The sequence below is a fragment of the Terrapene carolina genome, unplaced genomic scaffold (genome assembly GCF_002925995.2).
Source record: "Terrapene carolina triunguis isolate 2854851 unplaced genomic scaffold, T_m_triunguis-2.0 Scaffold926, whole genome shotgun sequence".
NCBI classification, from domain to species: domain Eukaryota; kingdom Metazoa; phylum Chordata; order Testudines; family Emydidae; genus Terrapene; species Terrapene triunguis.
Genome location: NW_020665277.1, coordinates 6,012,276 through 6,037,164, shown reverse-complemented (window position 1 = coordinate 6,037,164; position 24,889 = coordinate 6,012,276). Strand labels below are relative to the sequence as shown.

Genomic DNA, 24,889 nt, shown 5'->3' with positions numbered 1-24,889 from the left:
CCCCATCTGCAGCCAATCGCAACTCCTATCCCTCCCCATTCCTGCCTCACCTGCCCCCACTCAGCCACATCACCTGGCCCCATTTCCTCTGCATCTGCTCCACAGGGACTTCACAAGGGCTGCAAGGGGAAAATCCTCAAGCCAGGAAAGCCCAAGGAGCCAAAGACCTAAGCAACTAGACAGGAGAGGGTCAGGATCCCAGCAGGGAACCACCTCACCCACCCCTTCCCCAGCTCACAACAGGGATGAGACCTGGGGCATAGCCCATGGGACCCACCTCACTCACTAGCTGCAAAGAGGCCACTAGGTGGCAGCACCACAGAGGCTGAGCAGGGTTATGGATACTCTCAGGGTGACCAGACAGCAAATGTGAAAAATCGGGACAGGGGTGGGGGGTAATAGGCGCCTATATAAGAAAAATACCCCAAAATCGGGACTGTCCCAATAAAATTGGGACATCTGGTCACCCTAGATGCTCTATAGATTTTACTGGGCTCCTGTTTCCCCAACATGGGGGCTAACCCCTGGCCAGGTGTTTCTCCAAGGCCTCCCATTGCTGCCAGCCAGAGGAGACTGGATCTTGGCATGGGAGGACTCAGAACTGCCCCCCCCCCACACACACACACAGCACAGAGTCACACTAATGGGAGCGTGTGTATTTGTGCCCTTTCCCCACTTTCCTGAGGGGCGTGCAGTGGCCATTTTGAAATGTGGCCAAGCCTGACTGGGCGCCTCTGTTTCAAGATGGCCGCCCAGCTTGCCTCGCCCCCATGCCGTGGTGAACGGCCAGTGCCAGCGGACTTGGCCTCCAGGTCTAACTTAAGTACCGTTTCCTTTAAGCGTCCTAGCGCCAACGTCATCTTCAAGCGTGACATGATAGATATATGTACATATATACGACAAACCCCCAAAACATGAGGTATATAAATTCAGATCAGTATCCGGGGGACTCCCCCATACAAACAGTTCAAAGAACCCAACTTATGGGGGGAGAGGGGGGGAGAATTGGACCTCCCCTCATAACAACTCACCCCCACCAGGTCTGACCAGACAGAGCCATCCCTGGGGCACGGTTCCTTCACAGGTACAAGGAGATCAGCTCACACAGTTCTGGACGGGGCTGCAGTAAATGACACTCACTGAGACAGGGAGAACCAGACGTGGTTCTGAGCCAGTACTGGAGGATTTCTCTCCCCCACACCCCACTGGACAAGGCTGAGCCAGCTGGACTAGTTCTGACCCAGGTGAGAATGGATTAGGGAGAGTGGGAGGGGAAGAGGGACCCGGAGAAGACCGGGCCTGGTTCTGATCCGTCCATCACGGATTCCCGTCCCCTGCTCTAGTACCGTTCACATAGTGGCCGAACTCGTTCTGCTCCAGCCCACTAAGGACTGGTGCCAGGAGACTCGTACCCAGCTAGTTCCGGCCCTGACCCAGTTTGGAACATATCAAGGAGACGGGATTTCCACCTCATTTCCCCCAAGGCTCACATCCGAGCAGGCAGCAGGCCTGGCTCTGACCCGATGTGGGATGGGATCGGGGAGGCAGGCCTGGGAGGGTGAGGTGGGTTGGGAGGGGGGGTACCAGACCTGCAAACAGCACATTTCCAACTCACACTGAGCCCACAACATGAAAGCAGCAGTGACATGACAACACACAACCAGTCTCCTAACCGGGCAAGACGACGACTGGTTTGAATCCTTGGCATTCCCACAGGCCTTTGCAGCGGCGCCCACGTGGTGCCGGAGCTGCCTTATGGGACGGGAGCACTTCCTGCTGGGTAGTGCCCTAAGAGGCAGTTCATTTTCACAGGGTTTAGCGGTTCAATCCCCCCTCCCTTCCCAGCCAAGTGCAACAAGATTAACGTAACCTTGGGTGAGGGGCAGCGCCCATGTTGGGAGACCGGCCCCACAGATATGCCCATTGACGAGGCACCGTGGGCCTCCTCCTCTGCTCCAACCCCAAGCCACACATCTCAATGGTGCGACTGGTGCCCTCTGAGCGTCACAGCAGCGGGAGGAGGAGGATGCAGGCACCGGGGCAGGGAGGAGGAGATGAGTGTGGGGTGCTGCTCCCACCACAAAGGAATGCCATCTCCTCCCCTCCCCCTGTTCTCAGTCCTTCTCCTGGGCCGTGCTCTCCTCCGTGATGCCCTGCACCGCCAGCTCGGCCAGCACATTGTCCAGGTAGTTGGCGTCGGGGTAGCCGTGGCCCGTGAGATTAGAGCCAAACTCGGTCTTGTGGTGGATCTCGTTCCAGATCACCGTGTCCGACTCGCCTGTGGTGCTGGAGGTACCGATGGCGAAGATCAGGCGGCGGTCCCAGGCCACCAGCAGCAGCTTCAGCAACTGGGGGAGCGCAGGAGGGAAAGGGTTAATACAGAAGCAGCTGAGAGCCCACCCCAAGACAGGCTGGAGTCTGCACACAGCCTCTCCCAAGCGCGAGTGGCGTGGTTCATCCCATTGTGCTGTTAACTCTGAAACATAATGATGATCGATAACATGATAACGCTGTTAACTATTTCACAGCTGATCATCCAGCTGATGTGCATATCCCCACCACCACCAACCTGGCTCCCCAACCAAAACCTCCAGCTGCCTCACATGACAGATTTTGCAAGGCACTGAGTTTTCCATACAAAATGCGGCAACATGTTATCAGCAAATTTTGAGGCAGCACAAAACAAATCTGAGTTTATTTCCATATCAAAATTCAATAAAAAAAAACCCCTCCATGGTTCAATTTTGGGGGTTGTTTTTTAAATGGTCTGCAACTGACGTTGTATCTGGTCTCTTGCGCACAGAGCGCTGCTGGATTTAGCTCGCTGTGGAGTATATGGGGGCTTTGTCTGGCATGAACCCACAGCCTCTGAAAAGGCCTCGATCGTCCATTAGAGATGTCACTGAAATGGGGGGCTCCTGGCATCTTAGGTCTTTTGCAGGAGACCAAGTGAAAGGAGGTGGTACATCCCAGGGCTGAAAGCTCATCTCCTAAGAGGAGCTTGTGTCAGGGACGCACACGCCAGGCTATGATCCCCATCATAATCCAATGACCCCTAGCCGGAGCCCGCACCCCCACACAGCCCCCAACCCTCTGCCCCAGCCCTGAGCCCCTTATCCCCAGCCCCACCCCAGAGCCCGCACCCCCAGCCGTCTGCCCCAGCCCTGAGTCCCCTCCTACACTCCGAACCCCTTGGCCCCACACCCACGAATTTTGTTATGTGCATCAATATGAAGGTGATGGGTCACACATCGGCTCCATATTGGCGCACGTAACAAAATTCATTCCGCACATGGGTGGGAAAAATTAGAGGGAACACTGGCAGGACACCCCTCACCTTTCGGCCCTTCTCGCTGTCCGGGAGGTAACAGTGTCGGGGGAATCCGCGGGCTGTGAAGCTTTTCCCGGGGTTCGGGTGCTCTGGTCCCTGTGCAGAGGGAGAGAGAAATGGCATCCTTTGGGATCTTGAGAGGGTGCATAAGAGCTGTTTAATCTTGAGTCATCACAGCACCCCCAGCTGCAGGGCTACATAACTGCAGGGCCCTCCAGTGCCCCCGTCACCCACTGCTGGATCTGCTACAAGCCCCCTGCGGGGAGAGGAGGGTGCCCAGCAAGGGGGCCGGGGCCCTGCGGAGAGACATTCCCCTGAGCTCCCCACTCAGCCTTCTCGGCTGGCAGCGCTTCCAAACACGGCTGGTTCTAGCGCACGCGCCATCACCAAGCACAAGACAGCTGCTGTGCCAGCGCGATCGTCCCCTCCAGGAACTGGGTCACAACCAGAGACATCCCTTGGGGTATGGAGTCATCGCAGAGATCTCGCCATGGCTGCACCAAGGCAGCCGCACGCGTCAATACAGCAACTGCTCTCACGAGAGGCGCCCCCCACACCCATCCGCTGTGATCCAGGGATCTCCTGAGGCCAGTGGGCAGGGGGCACAGGGGGTGCATCGGGTTTTATAGGGATCCCCGAGTCGGGTAGCTGCATAATAATTCACCAAAGGGTGGCATACGAGGTCTCTACAGAGCGCCAGCCGCCCACTGGTCATCACGATCGCCGTGACACATACGTACAGATACTATTTAAGGGGTTATGTATCTACACTGAAAATTATGTAATCAAGATATGAGAGTTAAGGCGGGTGTGACATTGCACCCCATATTCCTCACAGTGATATGCTGATATGATAAGGCCATAATTATGATGCATTTTGTACAAGACAGGTCATGTGAGGTGTCAATGGAAAAGTTATAATTTCTGAATATGATTATCCTATTTGCATGCATGTATCATTTTTGTATCTAAAGTTAGGAATATTGACTATGTATCTGTATGTCCATCCTGCTTAATCTGGGCGACACCCACAACTAGCCTTTCTGGTACAACAATGAAGAAGCCAGACAGTGCTGATGGCCCATCAGCAAAGACAAGGGACCCTGGAAGAACTTAACCTTCCTGTGAATGTTCCAGACAGCCTGTAAGTAATGGCTGCTATGTCTCAGCAAGGTAACCAGGCCACATGACTCTGGGCTCCATCTTGGGGATGTCCGTGTTTTTCCACAAACTGATTTTGGGACAAAAGAGTCACGCCATATGGTAGGGCTATATAAGGCAGGGAGTGACATCATCTGTTGTTCTTCACTCCACACACAAGAAGACTCCTGAAAACACCCGAGGAACAAGACTGAACTGGGGGAAGTGCTGGACCCAGGCTAAAGGGATTTCTAGCCTGTGTAGGAAAACCTGGGGATTCCAAGCTGCAAAGCAAGTGCAGTTTGTGCCTTAAGAATCTGCAGCCTGATTGTATCATCCATCAGGGTGAGAGACTTAATGCAAATCCTATCTTTCTAGTATGCTGAGCTTAGTCTGCGTTTTTGTTTATTTACTAGGTAATTTGCTTTGCAGTAGCGTAGCTAGTGGGGTGCAGGGGAAGCAGCCACTTCCCCTCAGCACGTTTTCAAAAAGCGGCGCGCCTGCTGGCCGGCGCTGACCTCCTATAGGCAAGGGGGGGCAGCACGGCCGGAGGACCCATGGGGAGGGGGCGGCACGACCAGAGGAGTGAGGGAGGGGTGCAGCAGGGCAGCCTGCAGCGCGGCCGGCAGCCAATGGGGGGGGGGCGCCTTTTTTATGTTTGCTCCCCCTGCTCTTAGATCCTGGCTACGCCACTGCTGCTTTGATCTGCTATCACTTATAACAACTTAAAATCTCTCTTTTGTAATTAATAAACTTATTTTATGTTTTAATCTAAACCAGTAAGTTTGGAGTGAGTGTTTGGGAATCTTAGCTCAGGGGCTGGTGCATTTCCTCTCCACACTGAGGGAGGGGGGACGCTATGAGCTTACAGTGGAAGATGGTATCATTTCGGGTTTCTACTCCTCTGGGGTTGTTCCTAGGCTGGGAAGCTGGTCGTTATTTTGGCTGTAGCCTCTCTAGTGTTGGTTCATGCAGTGGCTGGTCAGAGCCTGCATGTAACTGCAGCTGGGTGTGTCCCTGCCTGTGTGAATGCTGGAGGAAGTGTAGGACCGGGAGCGGGTCTGCCGCGTGTCACAGCGGCCGTGTGAGAGGCAGCCCCGGCTGGGGGGTCAGAGGGCTCAGTAGTACCAAAGTTCCAGGTGGCGCCCCGGGGGGAACCCGTCACAGTGGGTAAACAGGTGACGTGCCTCAGACCATCCCAGGCTGAGCACTGTCTGTTGTCTGCTTCACAATACAGATCTATCTGCATACATAGCCAAGATGCTAATCAAGTAAGGAAATATACAAGGGATCCTGTCTACAAGTACTGATGACAGATTGTCAGGGTATATCTGCGGGGGGGGGGGGAGGGGGGGCAGAGGTACCCCCAGCGTTCTTTACTGAGGACACAAGCGTGACTTGCCTCATGGGAAAAGGATCACAGCCAGGCCTGGCTGAAAAACACTGGCAGGGCTTTGGGGGGGAGCTTTAGCTGACTCAGTCTAGGTTATCGAACACATGTTATGATTTTACTTTAGATGTAACCTTTTGTTTCCAAACTTTCTACTTGCTTTCATTTGAATCTCCGTGCCTATATTGGAATTGGAAAAGGTACAGAAAAGAGCAACAAAAATGATTAGGGGCATGGAACAGTTTCCATATGAGGAGAGATTAACAAGACTGAGACTTTTCCTCTTGGAAAAGAGACAACTAAGGGGGGATATGATGGAGGTCTATAAAATCATGACTGGTGTGGAGAAAGGAAGGAAGTGTTATTTACTCCCTCTCATAACACAAGAACTGGGGATCACCCAATGAAATTAATAGGCAGCAGGTTTAAAACAAACAAAAGGAAGTACTTCTTCACACAACGCAAAGTCAACCTGTGGAACTCTTTGCTAGGGGATGTTCTGAAGGCCAAGACTATAACAGGGTTCAAAAAAGAACTAGATAAATTCATGGAGGATAGCTCTATCAATGGCTATTAGCCAGGATTGGTAGGGATAGTGTCTGAAGCCTCTGTTTGCCAGAAGCTGGGAATGGACGACAGGGGATGGATCACTTGATGATTACCTGTTCTGTTCATTCCCTCTGGGGCACCTGGCATTGGCCACTGTTGGAAGACAGGATACTGGGCTAGATGGACCATTGGTCTGACCCAGGATGGCCGTTCTTATGCCTTGTTAAATAAGCTTTGGCTTGTTTTCACAACATGCTTGTCTCATTGCTGTGTGTTTCACGGAGCCATGACCGGAGATGTCTAGGGGTTGGTCCTGCTTTGAGCAGGGGGTTGGACTAGATGACCTCCTGAGGTCCCTTCCAACCCTGATATTCTATGATTCTATGATCTGGTAAACTGGGAGCAGCGAATCTGTGAATTTTGTGAGTGTCTAGCGGAGCAGGGGCTGGATGCTTCAGGGAGATGCTCAGAGGGTTCAAGGCTGGAGTGTGCCTATCGCTACGCCATTGAGTGCCGGGGGGCCAGCGAGGCCTAGTGAGGATTGTGTGTGTTGCCTGTGGAGGCAGGGAGCTGACCCCTGGCAGGCACAGACAAGGTTTTCTCACACTAAGGGCAGGTGATAGCAAAGTGCCTCCCGACCCCAGGTAACTCTGGGAAGCGTCACACACACCCCCTCCCTCTTGTAGAGCTGGGGTCTCACCTGGACCCCCGGAGGGATGTTGTAGATGATCCGAATGGTTTTACAGTCAGGGTGCCCAGGCAGCGAGTGAGGGATGAGGTGATATTCCATCTTCCCAGGGGGCTGAGTCCCAGTCTTCACCCCATATATGGTTTTGCAGGTTGGACACTGCAAGCTCCCATCCTGAGAACAAGAGCAAGGAAGGAAGAAAGGAGAGAAAGAAACCAAATCAAATCCTTCACTTTTACTGTTGTCAGGCTGACATTCCTCCAATCCCCCCCCGCACACCCCTCTACTGAACCACACACACTCCCCCCACACCTTGATTAGGAAGTAGTATATGATCAAAAATGGTTTTTCCCATAAACTGATTGAGAATGAAACGTTCTTTGTTTCTTTCAAAAGCGTTTATGGAATTTTTTCAGCTTTTTTGACTAAACAATTTCCTTTTCTCCCCCATTTAATTTAAAACCGAAAAGTTTCGTTCTGAGTTTCATGTTTCTTCCTCACGCCTTTCCCTCCCTTTTCTCAGTGGGGGGACAAAACCCAAAAATGGAAATCAAAATGAAGCAAAAAATTTTTGATTCCCCAGAAAATTTCAAACCAAACAAAAATTTGTGTTTGGTTTGAAAAGCCATTTTTCATGAGAAAAAGTTCAACCTTCCGTAGAATACATTGAACGCATCTTCTTCCCAACACACATTGATCAATGGTCATCTGCATGAATTGTTTTCAAGGAGAGAGAGAGAGAGAGAGAGAGAGAGAGAGGGAGAGAGAGAGAGAGACACACCGACCTGTCCCAGTGCCCATTAGGACACTCTTCTGCAATGTGAGAGACCCAACTTCAAATCTTTTTTTGATCAGGCGGTGGGGAGGGAGGGGAATTGAATCCATGTCTCCCACAATCCAGGGGAGTGTCCTAACTCCTGGGGAAAAGCTTTTAAGGGAGGTGGCACCAATGCTTCCTTCTCCGGCCATTTTGTGACTCTAGATCAGTGGTTCTCAACCTTTCCAGACTACTGTACCCCTTTCTGGAGGCTGATTTGTCTTATGTACCCCCAGGTTTCACCTCACTTAAAAACTTGCACAATCAGACATAAAAATACAAGTGTCACAGCACACTATTACTGACAAATTACTGACTTTTTCATCTTTACCTTTAATTATACAATAAATCAATTGGGATATAAATATTGTACTTACAGTTCAGTGTATAGTATAAGGAGCAGTATAAACAAGTCACTGTATGAAAGTTTAGTTTGTACTGACTTCACTAGTGCTTTTTATGTAACCTGTTGTAAAACTAGGCAAATATCTAGATGAGTTGATGTACCCCTTGGAAGACCTCTGCAAACCCCCAGGGATACGTGAACCCCTGGTTGAGTACCACAGCTCTAGACCTTTAAAAATGCACAGAAACAAAACGTTCTGGGTTGCTAAAACATTTCATTCGACCCAAAACAAACAGTTTTGATGTGGCAAAAATTTTCAAATTCAGCTTGACCCAAACCATTTTTTTTAATTTTATGTTTCAGAACAGTCAGCGAACCAAAAAAAAATAATTCAATGATTCACCCAGGTCTACTCACAATACCTTCTGTAGTACAGATGGGGAAACTGAGGCACAGAGCAGGGACCTTATTTGAGTTGAATTTCAGCTGTCTTATGCTCCCATTCTCTTCTATGGGCTGGGCTCCTCAGCTGGACTTCAACTCCCATGATGCATCGTGGCTATACACCAGTCCTGATGCAACCGCCTCCCCTCACCAAGACAAGGAGACCACGATGCAACAGGAGAGACGATGCAACAGGAGAGACGTAGTCCAACCAGGTGGCATGGCCAGTAGAGGAGAATGCCATCATAAGGCACCCACGAAGTAACTCCCAGGAGGCACCACAGCTTACTTTCCAAATGGAAATATTTTGATTGTAGCCAAGATATTCTAGCTTTAGATTTTTTTGGCCGAAAACTCAAAAATTCTCCAGCAGGTGAGGGGACATTTTCCAACCATATCTGCACATCAGCGACAGTCTCATGACTCCCCATCTGTATCGCTAACTACTGCCTCACGCCCAGCACATGAAGGGCAGCAAACCAGATAATCTTTGCAGCACGGACACGTGTCTTAATGAAACAGGATAAAATGGTGGGAAAGCTGTGTAAAATTCACTGACGCTTTAAGGGAAGAGAATGGAAGAGGCCTTCTGGGGCAGGGATGGCCAGATATGAGAATGGTTTCTACTCGACTCGCTGATGTTTACAGAGACAGCCAAGCATTCGGGAAGGGTCAATCAGCGCCCACTGCAAAGTGACTAAGCAAAGCCCTCCTGTCCCACAGAGCCAATGGGAGACACCAGGAGAAATGGCAGAGAGAACCCTGGGCTCTTACAACCTATCAAGTGGGAGGATTCAGCCCCAGGCAAGCAATCTGATTGGCTCAGCATCCAACCCCACGTACAACCTCCGTTCTATGTTAGGACCCAGTCCTCGCTGGGGCCCCCTAGTGGCAGCTGGCCGAGCACACGCCCACCTCTCCCAGAGCCCACCACGCACCTTGTTGCCGTTGTTGTACATGGCGACCAGGCAGTGGAGGTGGTAGATATGGCCACACTTGGACAGCTTCCCCACTAGGTCGGGCTTGACAACTGGCTGGGGCCCCTTGTAGCCAGACGGGGTGGAGAGGCGCTCCATGCAGATGGTGCAGTCCTTGGGGGAGCGGAGGAGGAGGAGGCAGAGAGAGGAGAAAATCGAGTCAGACGGAGACATGGACCTGGTCTGAATCCAGCCCAGGCTCGGAGTGATTGAGCATGCAGGCCAATGTATATGAGCCAAGTTGGGGGGGAGGGGAGTGCATGTCTCAGCCCAGGCCCCACTGGGCAAGAACAACCACCACGCAGGCTCAGAGGGGAGGCGAGGCTAACCAGGAATCAGAGCCCCGTCACCAGGGTAAGGTCAGGTCCCACTGGCGGGGGAAGCCAGAGCTGGCCTTGCTCTGCGGAAGGACAGGCAGATGTGAGCTCCAGTGATATCAGCCTAGCCCTGTTTGCCGGCGCGAGGATCCCCTTCCTGAAGACACACCGACAGCCAGAAGCAAGCAGCTACGCAACACCCCGAGTGCAACTCTGCCACGTGCTTACACCCACCCGGACAACGTGCACACAGCATGCAACCCCCTACACCTCACATACAGCGTGAGCAACCTTTCCTCACAACTCACCCAAAAGGGGGTGTTTGCATGGCACGATAACCAACCCGGGACAGCTCCAGCGCGCTGTACGAGCCTGGTGTAGACGTGGCTCTGATCTTGCTGTAGCTGGCGGAGGGGTGTGTGTGTGGCGCGGGGGGGGTGGGGGGGGTGGGTCATCGACTTTGACCAGCTACACTGAGGTCAAATCTACCTGTGCCTTGTCTTCTCCAGGATTGTACAGCCAGAGCGCTAACGCACTGCAGAACTACAGAGATTTTGGCAGTGAAGACCTAGCCCAAGACAGAGACACCCTACGCCCTGACAGACGGCAACCTGCTCTCACCTCGTCCGGAGGATGACGCACCTTCTGCAGGTATTTCTTCAGCACCTCCTCCGGGGTTTTACCTGGGGCAGGGAGGAAGAGAACCGGCACATTGGGGCTAGAGTTACACTGCCCTGAACGCGGCTGTGGAGACATGAGGCACCCTAGGAAAGGGGCGCCGTGGGCCAGGGAGGGATGAGTGGGGACAGAGCCCTGTGGGGAGGAGAAGCTGTGCAATGAGGCTGGGGTGAATGGCACCAGATGGGAAGGGCTTCCCCTGATGGGGAGATTAGCAGGACATGGGGACAGGAAGGGGCTCCCGCTAGGGACGTGCGGACGCCCAGAGGCTCTGGGTAAGGGCTCGCGCTCACCTTTCTTGGCCTGCTTTTTGGTGGTCTTGCGGCAGGTGTTGGCCACGCCCGGGATGGATTTGATCTCGCTCTTGCTGACGGGTGGGGGGTGCAGCACCAGCTTGGGGGGGCGGGTGAGGCACACGGGCAGCCCCGCCGCGCTCATGAGGATCCCTGTGATCCCTGGCGGAGAAAGATGGGGAAAGGCCCTGAGAAGCCAGCTCCGATGAACCCCAGGCACCCCCCACAAGCCCTTCTGGCCAGCGGCCCGAAGCCCCACTTTGCCTCTAACAGACCCAGACCCACCCCGTGAATCCCCCACACCCCAGCACCCTCATGAAGCAGACACCCCAACCCCACTCGCTCCTAAACAGCGGCCTATGAGACCCCTCTCCTGCTGCCATATGAAGCACATATGCCCGCCAATGGTGCTCTCCATCCCCTACCTAGAACAGGGACCCTCCCCACCCACCCCTTACAACCAAGGGGCCAATATCACTCTCTGCCTCCATTCCTCTGGGGTACAGGCTTGTCCAGTAGCCCCCATCCCCTTCTACACAGGTGCTGCCCAAAGCCCACAGCCCACACCAGCCCCAGAAGTGTGGGTCTTCCCCCCTGCCCCCAGAGGTCTTTATTGCTCAGTCACGCTAGGCTGGCCCGACCGGCTGGCTCCCTCACCTGCCAGCGCGGGGTTAACAGGGCTCGAGCCGTTGAGGTTCTTCACTGGGACGGTGGGGACCCTGAGGGGAAGGAATTGGGGGGTCAGAATTCACTGTGGGTTCATCCCCCTGGAGAAAGCCCCTGCCCCACTGATTAGTGCAATGCATGGACCACCGGTTCCCAGAGGCTCCCCTGTCTCAGGCCACCATCCCCCACCACGGGCCAGCGAGGAGCACACAGGAGCCCTCCAAACAGAGGGAGCAGGAACGTCAATGGACAGCGGAGAACCCCAAAAGCAGGGGACATGGTCTGGGGCCGGGGTAGGCTGAGTGATCCGAGGTCCGCCGGCCAGAATGGCTCCACACAAGGGGCTCAGCAAACCAGGGAGCGAATGTGGCTGGGCTCCCAAGTTCACAAGACACCCCCCACACACACACACTGGAGAAGGGGGCTGGCACAGCAAGGGCAGATGGCACATTCCCTTTCCCAGGATGCCTTGCCCCCAGCTCCCACCAGGCGGCCCGCAGCCACCCGTCCTCTCCTCTCCAGACTGCACCTTGCAGGGGATGGGAACTGTGATTGTTCACGTGACCCAACCAGACCAGCAGGTTTCACCTCCGGCTAACATCCTGCAGTTCACACACCTTGTGAGCCAACCTGGTCTGGCAGGGGCCGGCATGTGCATACGTGAGCCAGGGTGTGCACCCAATCTGGGTAGGAACAGAGAGTTGGAGGGGTGGGAGAGACACTCATCACTTGATCTGGAAATAAAGCCACCAGACACAACGCCAAGCTGAGGGGAATGTGGGGCAGAGGCTAGAGATCTCTAGTCCCCACAAGGCCTTGCCCCAAAAATGTCCTTGTCCTGATGACAACTGCACTGACCCTCCAGCGTCTTTCTAAGCTCCGTACCTGGCCCTAAAAATCACCTCAGGCCACTGCTCCACCCACACACGCACTTCAGACGTGTCCGTGGCAGCCTGACAGCAGCAGAAAGCTCCAGTTATGCCCAGATGGTGCACAGCCCTGTTTTCCGGGGCTAGCTCTTCCGCCAGGACCGACACAGCAGGAGCACCATGGTAATCCGGGCAATGGGATTTTGATACGCCCATCTCCTACTCATTCAAGAGATCATGTCTAGGGCTGGCGGGGCTGCCATCTATCAGACCTGGAACCGCAACCAAGCTCTGGGGGCGGCAGTGCTGTTCTGGCCCGGACCTCGGCGCAGGGACTGAACATCACAAGACCTTGGGCCAGCACTGAGCCTAACGACTGCACTACATGAGAGGGAATGACGGAGAGGAAAAGACGACGCTGCAACAAGACTTGGGGAAATATACCACTGAGGGGTGCTCTGGGCACAAGGCAGAACCCAGAGGGCAGAGGCCCCACTACACCACCCACTCTCGTGTCCAGCGTTTGCTGCCAACCAGGCTGAGACCAGGAAATTGCAGACATAGGCGCCGTCGCAGATGGCTGGCTGGCCATGTACCGCTCATTGCCAGTGGGGTCAGCTGAGCCCACAACGGGTGTCCCTCTCTCTCCCCTCCACGCCCTGCGTTTCTTGCTAGTGTCCCAGTGAGGCCTGCTTTGCCCACTTTCTCCATCAATGCTTATGCCCCTGAAGGGCTAAGTGGTGTTGGAGGGCCAGGAGAAGAAGTGGGGCTTCTAGGGGGCGACGATGGCAAAACAGCCCCCCACATTTTGCACGGGGGGAGGCCCGCGTCCTATTCTGCAGCCTTGGAAGGGACAAACGGCCGCGCGAGGCTGCGGAATGAGAGACAGCTCCCCGGCGAGATACAGGGGTCGGGCGGCACAACGCCAGGGCACCGGCGCGCCCGGCCGAGTCAGAATGTGCCATTTCCTGGCTGGACTTTTGACACGGCTTAGGGCGGGGGGAAGCAGGGAGATCGATTTCATTCATGGGGGCGGCACCACAGCAACAGAGGAGGGCGAGCCAGAACCGGGCACCTTCCTAGCCGGACAACAGTTGCCGTAGCGACAGACCAAGGCCTAGCCAGAGAATCCTCTAATCTAGAGACATGCCCCCCACCCCCTCCTCCCCGCGTCCCTTTTCTCTCAGTCTTTAGAAACCCTGCCTGAGTCTTCGAACCATTCACAGCCCCTTTTGTTCCCGTGGCCCTTTCCTCCCGCTCCCTATCATGGGAAAGTTTCCCGGAGGGGTCACAGGCCCGGGCGAACGGCGACAGAAGGCCGATGGCAAAGCCAGACAAAGGGCGAGAACCACGCTAATTAAATGGCCAAGAAAGGGATTTCTGGGGAGGGGGGCGAGATGTTTTCCTCATCAGGCAGCAGCATGAAAAGCTTTCTATAGGCCTTTTGATAGCGCCTCCCTCCCCCTGCAGGGCCGAGTGAAAGAATGTCCCATAGCTTCATTAAGATTCAAAAGGGGATTGTGGGGCCTCCCCCATTTTATGGTTAAAGAGGTCTCTGGTATTTGTCGAGGGGGAAAGAGAGGGGCTGCGATGGGAAGAGGGGGATAGAGAAGGGCTGTGGTGTGGGCTACAGTCACAGGGGGCTTTATTACTTCCTTAGGGACTTTCCACCACCCTGGAGGTTTGTGCCGTACAGTTTTGGAGGTGAGAAATAGCCACCACAAAGATTCTGGAGTGATGGCCCATTGAGCCCAGCTGGGGATCTGGCCCACTGACTCCACTGGAGCTATAGCTGATTTACACCAGCTGGGATCTGGACCTTGGGGTTTCCTCCACCTACAGCAGCTAAAACACAGACACTGTGGAATACCCAGGCCAGTTGTTAACGAAACTCCCAGGTCTTAATGGCTGAAACGCTGGGACTGGCTGACGTGGTCTAGACCCCAGTCACCCGGCGTAAACACACCCTGTACACTTGGGCTGGGATTCACAAGGAAACTGCCAGTCTGGATCAGACCCCAGATCCAGCTAGCCCAATCTCCTGCCTCTGACAGTGGTTGGCACCAGATGCTGCAGAAGAAGCTATAAGAGCCTCACAGGAGACATGGTATAATCTCCCCCCACATTAGGTGTCATCCTGGTCTCTACTAGAGGCTGGCTTAACCCCTTCAGCGGGAGGTTTAATATCCCTGCTACCTTTGTTAGCACTGACTGTTATAACTCTGGATATTCTTGTTAATGGTGAAAATGTCCAGTTTCTTTTTGAACCTTGCTAGGTCGATGGCCTCAACAACATCCTGTGGCAGTGAGTTCCACTGGCTAATGACAAAATGTATGGCAAAGTATTTCCTTTAATCAATTATGAATTCTCCCTCTCTCCATTTCACTGACTCTCCCTTGTTCTTATGTTATGAGACAGGGAGAACAGCAGCTCCCGATCTCCCTTCTCTAGACCACTCGGTATTTTACATATTTCCATCACGCCCCCTCTTACACAGCTCCCCTTTAAGGCAACAATCCCAACCTTTTGCAATCTCTCTTCATATAAGTTTTTTTTTTTTTTTTTTCAGGCCCTAGCCATTCACACCGCCCTTCTCTGAACCCCTCTAATTCTACAACATCTTTCTGGAGACGGGGTGACCTGTGCTGTCAATGGCATCCAGGCAAAGCCACCCCACTGATTGATGTATTGGCACCACAATAGTCTCTGTGTTATTCTCCATCCCATTCCTTGAGCATCCGAACAGCTTTTTTGCTTTTCTGACCATAGCCGCACACTGAGCAGAGGTCCCCACTGAGCTATCTATAATGACAACTTATTCCTGCGCTGATGCGATTAATGTACAGTGCACAAGTGGTTTAAATTTTCCCCTCCAGTGTGCATTACACTGCATTTATTGACACAACTTCATTTATCATCATGTTTCCCATTCCGCAGGCTTGTTTGGGTGTCTCTGACGTTCCATCGGAGCCCTCTCTGGTCCTAACTAACCTAAATACCTTTGTGTCTTCTGCACATTTTCCTGTCCACCCTCCTTTCCAGATCACTAATAAATATATAAAATACCACAGGATCTACTATGGAAATTATATCCCTCTGTTCACCTTCTGCTGGGATGAGAACTGACCACTGGACCCTACTTTTTGCTTTCTGACTCCTATCCAGATTTTGATCTACGACAACACTTGGCCTCCTGTCCCATGCCAGCTTGGTGCCTTGACTGCCGACGGCCTTTAAAGCAAAACAACAGCAACACCAAAATGAAAGGGGATTGGACTAGATGACCTCCTGAGGTCTCTTCCAACCCTAATGTTCTATGATTCTATGAAAGTACAGACACAGCGCGAGATCGAGGCAGCGGATGCACGGTCCCAGACGGGTGGCCATGACAGACAGACCCATGCTATAGTGGCAGCACAGATGCCCACGGACAAGGCCAAGGGTGCAGGGCACCGGAAGCAAACAGCGGGACCCCGACGCAGGCTCTCCTTTCAATGGATGTTAACTGAACACAGCTGAAAGGGTCAGCGGGGCAGCCCTTGGAGCTCATTCCCAGAGTGGGGACTGAACAGGTTACACCAGGGCAAGTTCTCCCCCTCCCCCATGCACAGTCCTGCCAACAGCCTCCATAGCCCACTTCACTGACCCTTGGCTAAGAGGCCAATTAGCGCCAGCTATTGGAGGGCAGGGTGATGTGGGTACCCTGGACCCAGGCTGATTATTAAGAACCCCGGGGGAACCTTGCTCGCTCGCTCGCTCACTCACCCGGAGGCTATCAGCACACGGGACTGGGCGATGGCCAGGCGCTGCAGGTGGGTGCGGTTGAGGGTGTTGAGGCTGGCACGCGAGACCTTCCCATTGGCGGCAGGTGGACTTGTGGCAGAGCTGGCCGAGCTCAGGGCCGGCGTGCTGGCTGCTTGCCTCCGGCCCACCTGGGATGCCAGGGTCTTCAGTGGGCCACGCGTGGTGGCCGTGCCATCCGGGGGCTTGAGCCCAGGCGCTGGAACGGGAGGCTTGGGGCCGCCCGATAGAGCGGTGGCTTTACGCTGCTGCTGCTGGGGGACTGCGGTGCCAGTCCCGCCATTGGCCCCAGCCGCGACCGCCGCCTTGACACTCATGACCAGAAGGCACTGGGGGCAGGTGCAGGGTGGGGTGGGGGGTGAGCTGGAAACGCCGGGGCTGGCCGGCCATGACTGGGACTTGGGCAGGGTGCCGGTGACCAGCGGGTAGACCAGGTCGAGGCGGCGGCGGATGCGGCGCTTGCGTTGGGTCTGCCGGTTGATCTGGCCCATGGTGCTGAAGTCAATGACGTAGCAGAAGCCGATGGAGGTGAGGTCGATCCAGGGGTGCTGCTTCTCGTAGGCGTGCTGGATGGTGATGCCCACCTCCATGTCGTAGGGTGTCCATGAGCCGCTGTCATTCTCCCACTCCCACACCACGCCCTTGCCCGGCGCCGACGAGGGGTCATAGTAACTGCGCCGCACCGGGCGGATGGTGCCTGGGGAGAGCAGGGAGAAACAGAGAGATGATAAAAGCCTGTGGTAGCCAGGCTACACACATTGCCCATAACCTACTCCCCAAGAACATCCCTGGGAAGGGACAGGCGTTATGAGCCAGGGACCCACAGCCTCCATGGGAGGGGATGGAGGTACAAGACATAACCAGCCCAAAGCAAGATGCCACAGCCTTAGACCAGTGGTTCTCAACCAGAGGTACGTGTACCCCTGGCGGTACGCAGAGGTCTTCCAGGGGGTACATCAACTCATCTAGATATTTGCCTAGTTTTACAACAGGTTACATAAAAGGCACTAGCAAAGTCAGTACAAACTAAAATTTCATACCGACAATGACGTGTTTATACTGCTCTATATACTCTACACTGAAATGTAAGTATGATATTTATATTCCAATTGGGTTTTTTTTATATATATGGTAAAAATGAGTACGTCAGCAATTTTTCAGTATTAGCGTGCTGTGACACTTTTGTATTTTTATGTCTGATTTTGTAAGCAAGTAGTTTTTAAGTGAGGTGTAGCTTGGGGATACGCACGAAAAATCAGATTCCTAAAAGGAGTACAGTTGTCTGGAAAGGTTGAGAGCCACTGCCTTAGACTACAATTGAAATTAATGGAAATTAAGCACCTAAGTACCTTTAGGGATCTGGACTTAAGTTCTTAGGGGCAAAGACTGTTTCTTGCACTTCAAACAAAGTCGCATCAGCTTAAGGGGAAGGGCTGATTTTATACCAGTTTATTTATCAGCACAACTGTGCTTGTGGACTCTCTTCCATCAGGCCTCGTCTCCACTAGATTCATAGATTCCAAGACCAGAAAGGATCATTGCGATCATCTTGTCTGACCTCCTGTCTAACACAGCCCAGAGACCTGCCCCAAAACAATTCCCGGAGCAGAACTTTTAATGACCAGTGATGGAGAATCCACCGTGAGCCTTTCTAAATTGATCGAACGGTTCATTAGCCACACTGTTACAAAGGAAAGCGTTTGCCGGTATAGCGATCCTGGCAAACCCTCCTACTGGAGACACAGCTGATGCCAGCAAGAGTTCCTCTGCTGGTATAGTTTATATCTGTTCTCTGAACAAAACCAGCAAAAGGACATTTTTTTGCCAGTGTAACTTCATCTATACTGGAGCTTTTACCAGCACCGTTATGTTGACTAGAGGTGTGATTCCCCCTCCCCTCCCCACTCCTAATCAACATAGCTATGCCAGCAAATATTTTAAGTGTAGACCAGGCCTTAATCCATCTGGTAGTAGTTTGTCCCTCATCAGTAGATTTACAAGCACAAGCTAAACAAATATACCCAGCATGAAGCTGGTACACGAGTCCACTCAGAAGTTGCACTCGTTTGACTAAACCGATTTACGTGAGACCAATGGAACTTGGGAGCATAGACAAGCTGAGGGTCTGTGCAGCACCCTCCACCATGAGGCCCAATTGGAGCTGGTGCCTTTATGGGCTACAAACAATGTTTTTTTTTTTAAACTCTGTAAAAGACACAAAATATATACAGTCATGGTTCCACAAACGGCCTTAACTCTGACCCCACCTCTCTTTGGAGTCTGCTGCTGATGTGGAGGATACCAATACAAGGTGTATTGTAATCAACAGAGTAGAACAGGCAGCCTGAGCTTTCTGTCCCCTTGGTTTTGATTTCCTCCCAAACATAACCATCTCCAAATGCTGTTTGCAGCAATGACATTCGTTGAATTGGACTTGAATACAGTTTGACACCGTCTATGGCACTCAGTCCCAGCCCAGCTATGCGAGTCGTAGAGGACTATATTCAGAGGCGGCTACATTTTGTAGCAGAGCCAAGCCACAGGTATCCAGGGCAGCATTATTTCTGGGCTGTAGGCGGAGGGGTAAGAGCAGAGATGTCTCTCTCTGATAGGTGGCTGAATGGAAGGAGAGTCTATGGGTACGTCTACACTTACCGGAGGGTCCGGCGGCAGGCAATCGATGTTCTGGGATCGATTTATCGCGTCTGGTTTAGACGCGATAAATCGATCCCGAAAGTGCTCGCCGTCGACGCCGGTACTCCAGCTCAGCGAGAGGAGTACGCGGCATCGACGGGGGAGCCTTCCTGCCACGTCTGGACCCGCAGTAAGTTCGGACTAAGGTACTTCGAATTCAGCTACGTTATTAACGTAGCTGAATTTGCGTACCTTAGTCCGAAGTGGGGGGGTAGTGTGGACCAGGCCTAAGTGTGAGTTGCTGCTCCATGGAGAGGTGGGAATGGAGGAGTAGAAGTGTATCTACATTACGGTAGTTGATAGTAATCCCAGCATGAATCAGAACCCAAAATTCATGCGACTTCAGTATTGGGAGAGTCCCAGTGAGCTCTAGTTCTTTGTGTGTGGGCACCCCAGAATTGGGCTGAGCCCCGGCAACTCGTTTCATCCCTGGCACGGTGTAATGGAAATCTGTGTATTTTTGGTAATTCAAGGTTTGCGGTGCAGATTGAGAATGTGGATGCAGGATAGGGGTAGAAAGGAGTGGGGGATGGGTAGAGGACAGGCATTGGTAAAAGTGCAGAGTCCAGTTAGTTTGTGGAACCTCATCTAGGCGATTCCTGAATTTCAGATGTTTTGTTGTTAAAATTACTACAAAATTTCTCTTCCCGTTTTAAGAACCAACCTCCATTTGTAGCCTTCACACAATTGTACGTTTGGGAATTTCCTTAGTTTTTAAAAGGAAACGTTTTATGACACTGATGCAGAAAAATGGTCACAAGGCAATAAACGTGAGACTACAGCCCCTGCAAAGCCAAACCATGTTAGGCAATGGAACACAAGAAGACACCACTCAGATCCAGTACTCCGTGGGTGCCGTCTGGATCCTCTCTGACCCAACGCAGCTCAGTTGGTGAATCTCACGAACTCTGACAGTGTCGAGTTTTAAAACCCTGCTGGACTTATTCTGATAGCATGAGATCGAAGGGAGAGATTTCTGTGGCACATAACCACTCTGTTGTGTTTCCCCTCTTGCGCCCACCGCCACCAAGGTCAGCAGCACAACCTCCACTGACTTCGATATTGCAGGATCAAACTTCTCATGAAAAAACTAACCTTTAGCCTTATATGCTACACCTCACCCAGTCACTACTGCGCCAAACAAATGGGCAGCGGCTGGACCTGCACTTTGTGAGATAGGGCGTTCCCAAAAATAAAAAGTTTCTAGAGACTTTAAAAAAACAACACAGCAGTAGAACCACATTAATCAACACTAATGACAGATTCTAGACAATATTTGGTCCTGCCATGCGGGCAGGGGGTCTAGACAGTATTTGGTCCTGCCATGCGGGCAGGGGACTGGACTCGATGACCTCTCGAGGTCCCTTCCAGTCCTAGAATCTATGAATCTATGAATCTATTCCCATTAGAAATCCCATCGAGGGTGGACAGTCCAAAGGTTAGGGTACCAGCCTGGGATTTAGGACACCCAAGATCAATTCCCTGCTCTGGCACAGTTTTCCTGCAAGTTCTTAGGCAAGTCCCTTAGTTTCTTTGGGCCTCAGTTCCACATCAGTAAAGCAGAAACACACACACACGGGTGCGTGTGGCTAAATATTAGAGATTGTGAGGCACCCAGACACTGCAACGGTGGAAGTAGACTAGAAAACGCTGAATTTTGCAGCTCAGCATGTGAACAAAGAAAGGATAATCTGGAGTTTAACTTTAATTACATACGGTGCTCCGTAACATGCCCGTAAGCATGCTGTAAAGCACAAGGAAGTCTCAGACCTGGCCCACACACCAGTTTGGTACCACTATAATTATTCTGGTGAGCTTCTACCTTAATGTTTATATCCGTACAACCCCTAACACGGTTTATACTGGTATAGCTTCTGCCTCTTCCCAAATGGCAACAGCTACCACAGCATAAGCACCGGTGTATAGTTAAAGTGCTACAATTTTGGGGTACAGCCCCCCACTTTGTCAGCTCCAGCACTTCATTAAATCTCCATGGGAGGTCACGCTAGGATTTTTTAATTAACACGGCGGGTGAAGGGAGTTCGACCGCTTCCCACCTGATTTTTCGAACTCCGAGCTTGACGGAATTCCTCAGCCAATTAGTCTGAGTTTTCAGTAAAAAATATTTTAACTCTCCCCCCTCGAGAAAGGCCACACAATGAGACGTGTGGGGGACAAAGGGGGAATTGCTGAGGGAGCTGCGTGTGGGGAGAGAAACCAAGCTCCGAACAGCATCTGTAATTTATTATAATCCCAGATGAGAAGGGGAAGAAGCCAGTGCTGGCATTCAGCATCTGGCAGGTCCAGTGCCATGCAGCAATCCTGTGGGAAAGTCCCCCCTCCCCTCCCCTAACCAGAGACGTGCGGCCAGCCTCCCATTCAAGAAAGGAAGAAAAGGGACAATAGCTATTCAAGGCTCAGCTGGGGTCGTGACCCCCCACATCAGAGCCCCTTAATGACCCAAAATAACAACATTCAGAACAAGCCAGCCAGAGGCAGAACAATTCCCCATTCAGCCCAGCGGCAGGGCTGGGCGGGGGCCCCCCTCTATCCGCCACCATCCCATCCCCCTCCCTCCATCAGAGCCCGTTTCACTATTACTCCCCCGCCTTCCTCTCAGCTGGAACCTGGGGAAAGAGGGGGTGCGCTCTGGGAGCCCCATGTATGTAGGGGTGCCCCCACTGGAAACCGACTCCCCATCCCACCGAAGCAGATGGGGGGCCCTGCTGTCTGCAGATCTCAGACCTGTACAAAAATGGAGAGCCCTTCCCCTGGGCCCTATCACCCCAAGGGAGATCTCAGAGCTGGGGGTGGGGTGGGCTTAACTTTCTGTGCCAGGAGCACCAGCTCCCCAAGGGGCAGTTCACCTGGAGGGCTGTGGCACCCTCCCCAGCCACACAGGAAATGAAAAGGGATCCGAGGACAGGCACAATCACCTTCGGATCACAGCCCCCAGCCACGGGCACCGGTAGCTTCTGAAGGGGTGTCACGCCAAGAGCAAAACCAGCACCCCATCCGGAAGGGCTGCCCGCACCCTGGGTCACCGCCTCCCTCCCAGGCATCCCCCTGGGGGTCACCGCTTCCCTCCCACTCCTCTGTGCTGGCTCACCCGGTCACCTTTCTGGACAGACTGTGAACAATGGATCCCTGGCCCTTCCATCACTGGTAATGGTGTGTGTGTGGGGGGGCTGTTATTCCAGACAGTTTCCAGAGGAAAATCTGGCCCCAATGAACCTGGACAGACAACTTGCCTCTGTCTCCATGGTGACTAGCCCACTGAGTGGGGTGATTTTGGAGGAGCCTGAACCGAGCAGACACAGGGCCAGCGGGAAGGATGGGGAGAGGGAGCTGAGCCGCGCCCCATGGGGGAGAGGAACCCACGGGAAGAGCGGCGCCAGATCACGATCCATCCTGCTTGGGAACATCCAGGGCTAGGGGCATGGTGCCCATCTTCCCCAGCATCATGTCGGGCCACGCACATGCCACCACTCATTTCTGGCCAGGGCCACTGATGTCTCCAGTGCTGCCCCCAAAGCCAGCTTATACCCTTGCATCTACGGGGCCGCACATGGCACCAAGCTGAGAGTGCCAGAGGCGCTAGCCGAGGAGCCAACCATCGTGGCCCCATAGTAGCCCCAGCCGGCGCCCCTCCCTATGCCAACAGCCGGATTCTGCGCTGTCCTCTCAAGCGGCACAGCTTCGGCCAAGAGGCAGCACTTCCCCGCTTCATAACAAAGCAGGGAGGGGCTGCCATAAAGCCGGGAGCCCCTGTGCTGTCAGGGGTATCCCCATCCCAGCTGCTTGGGGTCCTCTCCAGCTCCGACCTTCCCCACTGCCAAACCCCTCTGTGCCCCTGGCACTCCCCATGCTGCCACCTCTCCCCGTTCCAGTCCCTTCTCACCCTGGCTCCACTACCCCCCTCCCAAGTGCACTGGCCACCCACAGCCTGGTGCCAGGGTGGGCTCGCACTGCTCCACACCCTGCCCCACCGGCAACCTCCTCTCGGGATGCACTGGGGATTCCCCAGCTCCGTGTGAGCTCACAGGCGCCCAGGGATTCCCAGGCAAGCCGCCTTTCCTGGGTATATTCCGGTTCTCGGAAACACCCACGCACCCCCATCCTTCCCGTCGCGAGACCGGGGGCTGCCTCCCTGCGGGAACACCAGCCTCCCAGTCTCGGGGACGGAATAAAACACAGGCACCAACCCTGCCACGCTTTGGGGGAACCCCCCCCCAGCTCTACCAGTGCCCCCCAATCCCGACCCCCCCAATCCCTGCTATCCCAGCCCTGGACTCCCGCCACAGCTTTGCCAATGCCCCTCAATCCGGACAATACAGCGCGATATGGACCAGGGCAATAAACAGATAGAACGACCCGAGACAGGGACGAGACACTCCGGGCCGGGTTCCCCTTCCCCAGGGCGATCCGGGTCAGGCCGGGCCCGCCCCACCCCCGGCAGCGCAGGGCGATCCGGGTCACGCTGGGCGCCCCCCTCCCCACTCACCGGTATCCTGGCGGAACTGGTGCATCGAGTGCAGGTCCAGCAGGTAGGGCGCCAGCCGCCGGTCCGCCTGGCCCAGCACCACGCTGCCCGCCCGCGGCCCGGCCCGGATCACCGCCTCGATGTGGTGGCTGACGGCCGGGCTGTAGGGTCTCCAGCGGCCGTGCTCGTTGAGCCATTCCCAGACCACCACGGCCGAGGCCAGCAGCATGGCTCCGCCGGCCGGGGCTCAGCGCCGCATGGGCCCCAGACCTCAACAAATGGGGGGGGGGGGGTCTCCGGGCTGCTTTTTCGGGGGGGGGGATATGCAGCTCGCCCTCACTCCCCCCTCCCTGCAACGTGCCCCCCCGGAGCTCCCCTGCGGCGCCCAGCCATTGCACCCATCCGCCAGGACCCGGCCACGGGGCGCTGCTCTGCAATGGGGCTCCCGGGAGGGGGAATTAGCTCGCTCTGGGTTTCTTTTTTGGAGGCGGGGGCTTTAGTTACACCAGTTGCAGCTCCTCCGCCTCCTGCTGCTGCTTTCCTCTGCCACAAGCCCTTCTCGAAATTTCATGCTCTAGTTTTTTTCCCCCCCCCCCCCCCCCTCCCCCCCCCTTTGCACGGGATGAGCAGCAGCTCCACCTCCCTGTTGCTCTCCTGGTTTTAAAGGACTCCGGGTGGCCGGGATTTCCCGGACGCAGACAGGGACATGCAAGCCGTCACCCAGCGCGACGTCCCCTTTCCAAAGCCGGGAAGCGGCGCCCCATTGCACGGCCCAGTTGCTTCCTTCCCTCCTGCCTATTGCACCCTCCCCAACCAACTTCCTTGGCTTTTGCAGCCGGGGAGTCTGAGCCGCAGCGCGAGCTCCCAGGAGCGTAGCGTCTCGAGGGCCCTCGCGGCCCCCTCCCCACTCCCACCACATTACCTCATGCCCGGCCCAGCGCCAGGGCGCCACCTACTGACCACGTAGCTGGAACTGCAGCTGCAGGGTTGGGTTGAACCATCTCACCCCAAAAGAGGGGGATTTCACCTGGGGGGGTTAAACCATTTATCAGCACTTTGGTGTAAAGAGGAGGGCGGGGGGTTCTCCCAGAAAAGGAAGGTCCAGGCCCTGGGTGGGCCTGAGGGTGTCTGTGAGATTCCCCCCCACAGCTGGGCCAGTGCCCCCCTCAACCCACAGCCCCCTACTATCCCAGGCCTGCACCCCCAGCTCTGCTCCTAACCTGCAGCCCCCTCACTAGCCCAGCCTTGTGCCCCCAGCTCTGCTGCTGCCCCTCAATCCTAACCCACAGCCCCCTGCTATCCCAGCCCTGCCCCCCAGAGCCTGCCGGTGCTCCTCAACCCCAACCTGCAGCCCCCCACTATCCCAGCCCTGCCCCCCAGAGCCTGCCGGTGCTCCTCAACCCCA

General features: G+C 54.3%; 1 protein-coding gene across 2 annotated transcripts; it reads right to left on the bottom strand.

Moving 5' to 3' along the window:
• Window positions 1–6: 6 nt before the first annotated feature.
• DTX4 (deltex E3 ubiquitin ligase 4) lies at window positions 7–23,808 on the bottom strand. 2 transcript variants are annotated; one of them, XM_026661134.1, is made up of 9 exons: window positions 23,506–23,808; window positions 16,272–17,004; window positions 11,628–11,689; window positions 10,971–11,132; window positions 10,621–10,682; window positions 9,644–9,796; window positions 7,111–7,272; window positions 3,338–3,427; window positions 7–2,348 (listed from the first exon to the last, which is right to left on the bottom strand). In XM_026661134.1, the coding sequence occupies exons 1-9, from the start codon at window positions 23,711–23,713 to the stop codon at window positions 2,115–2,117; spliced, it is 1,866 nt and encodes a 621-aa protein (XP_026516919.1). In that variant the 5' UTR covers window positions 23,714–23,808; the 3' UTR covers window positions 7–2,114. The 2 variants fall into 2 exon arrangements, with proteins under 2 accessions (XP_026516919.1, XP_026516921.1); XM_026661136.1 differs by lacking the exon at window positions 9,644–9,796.
• Between the last annotated feature and the right edge of the window lie 1,081 nt (window positions 23,809–24,889).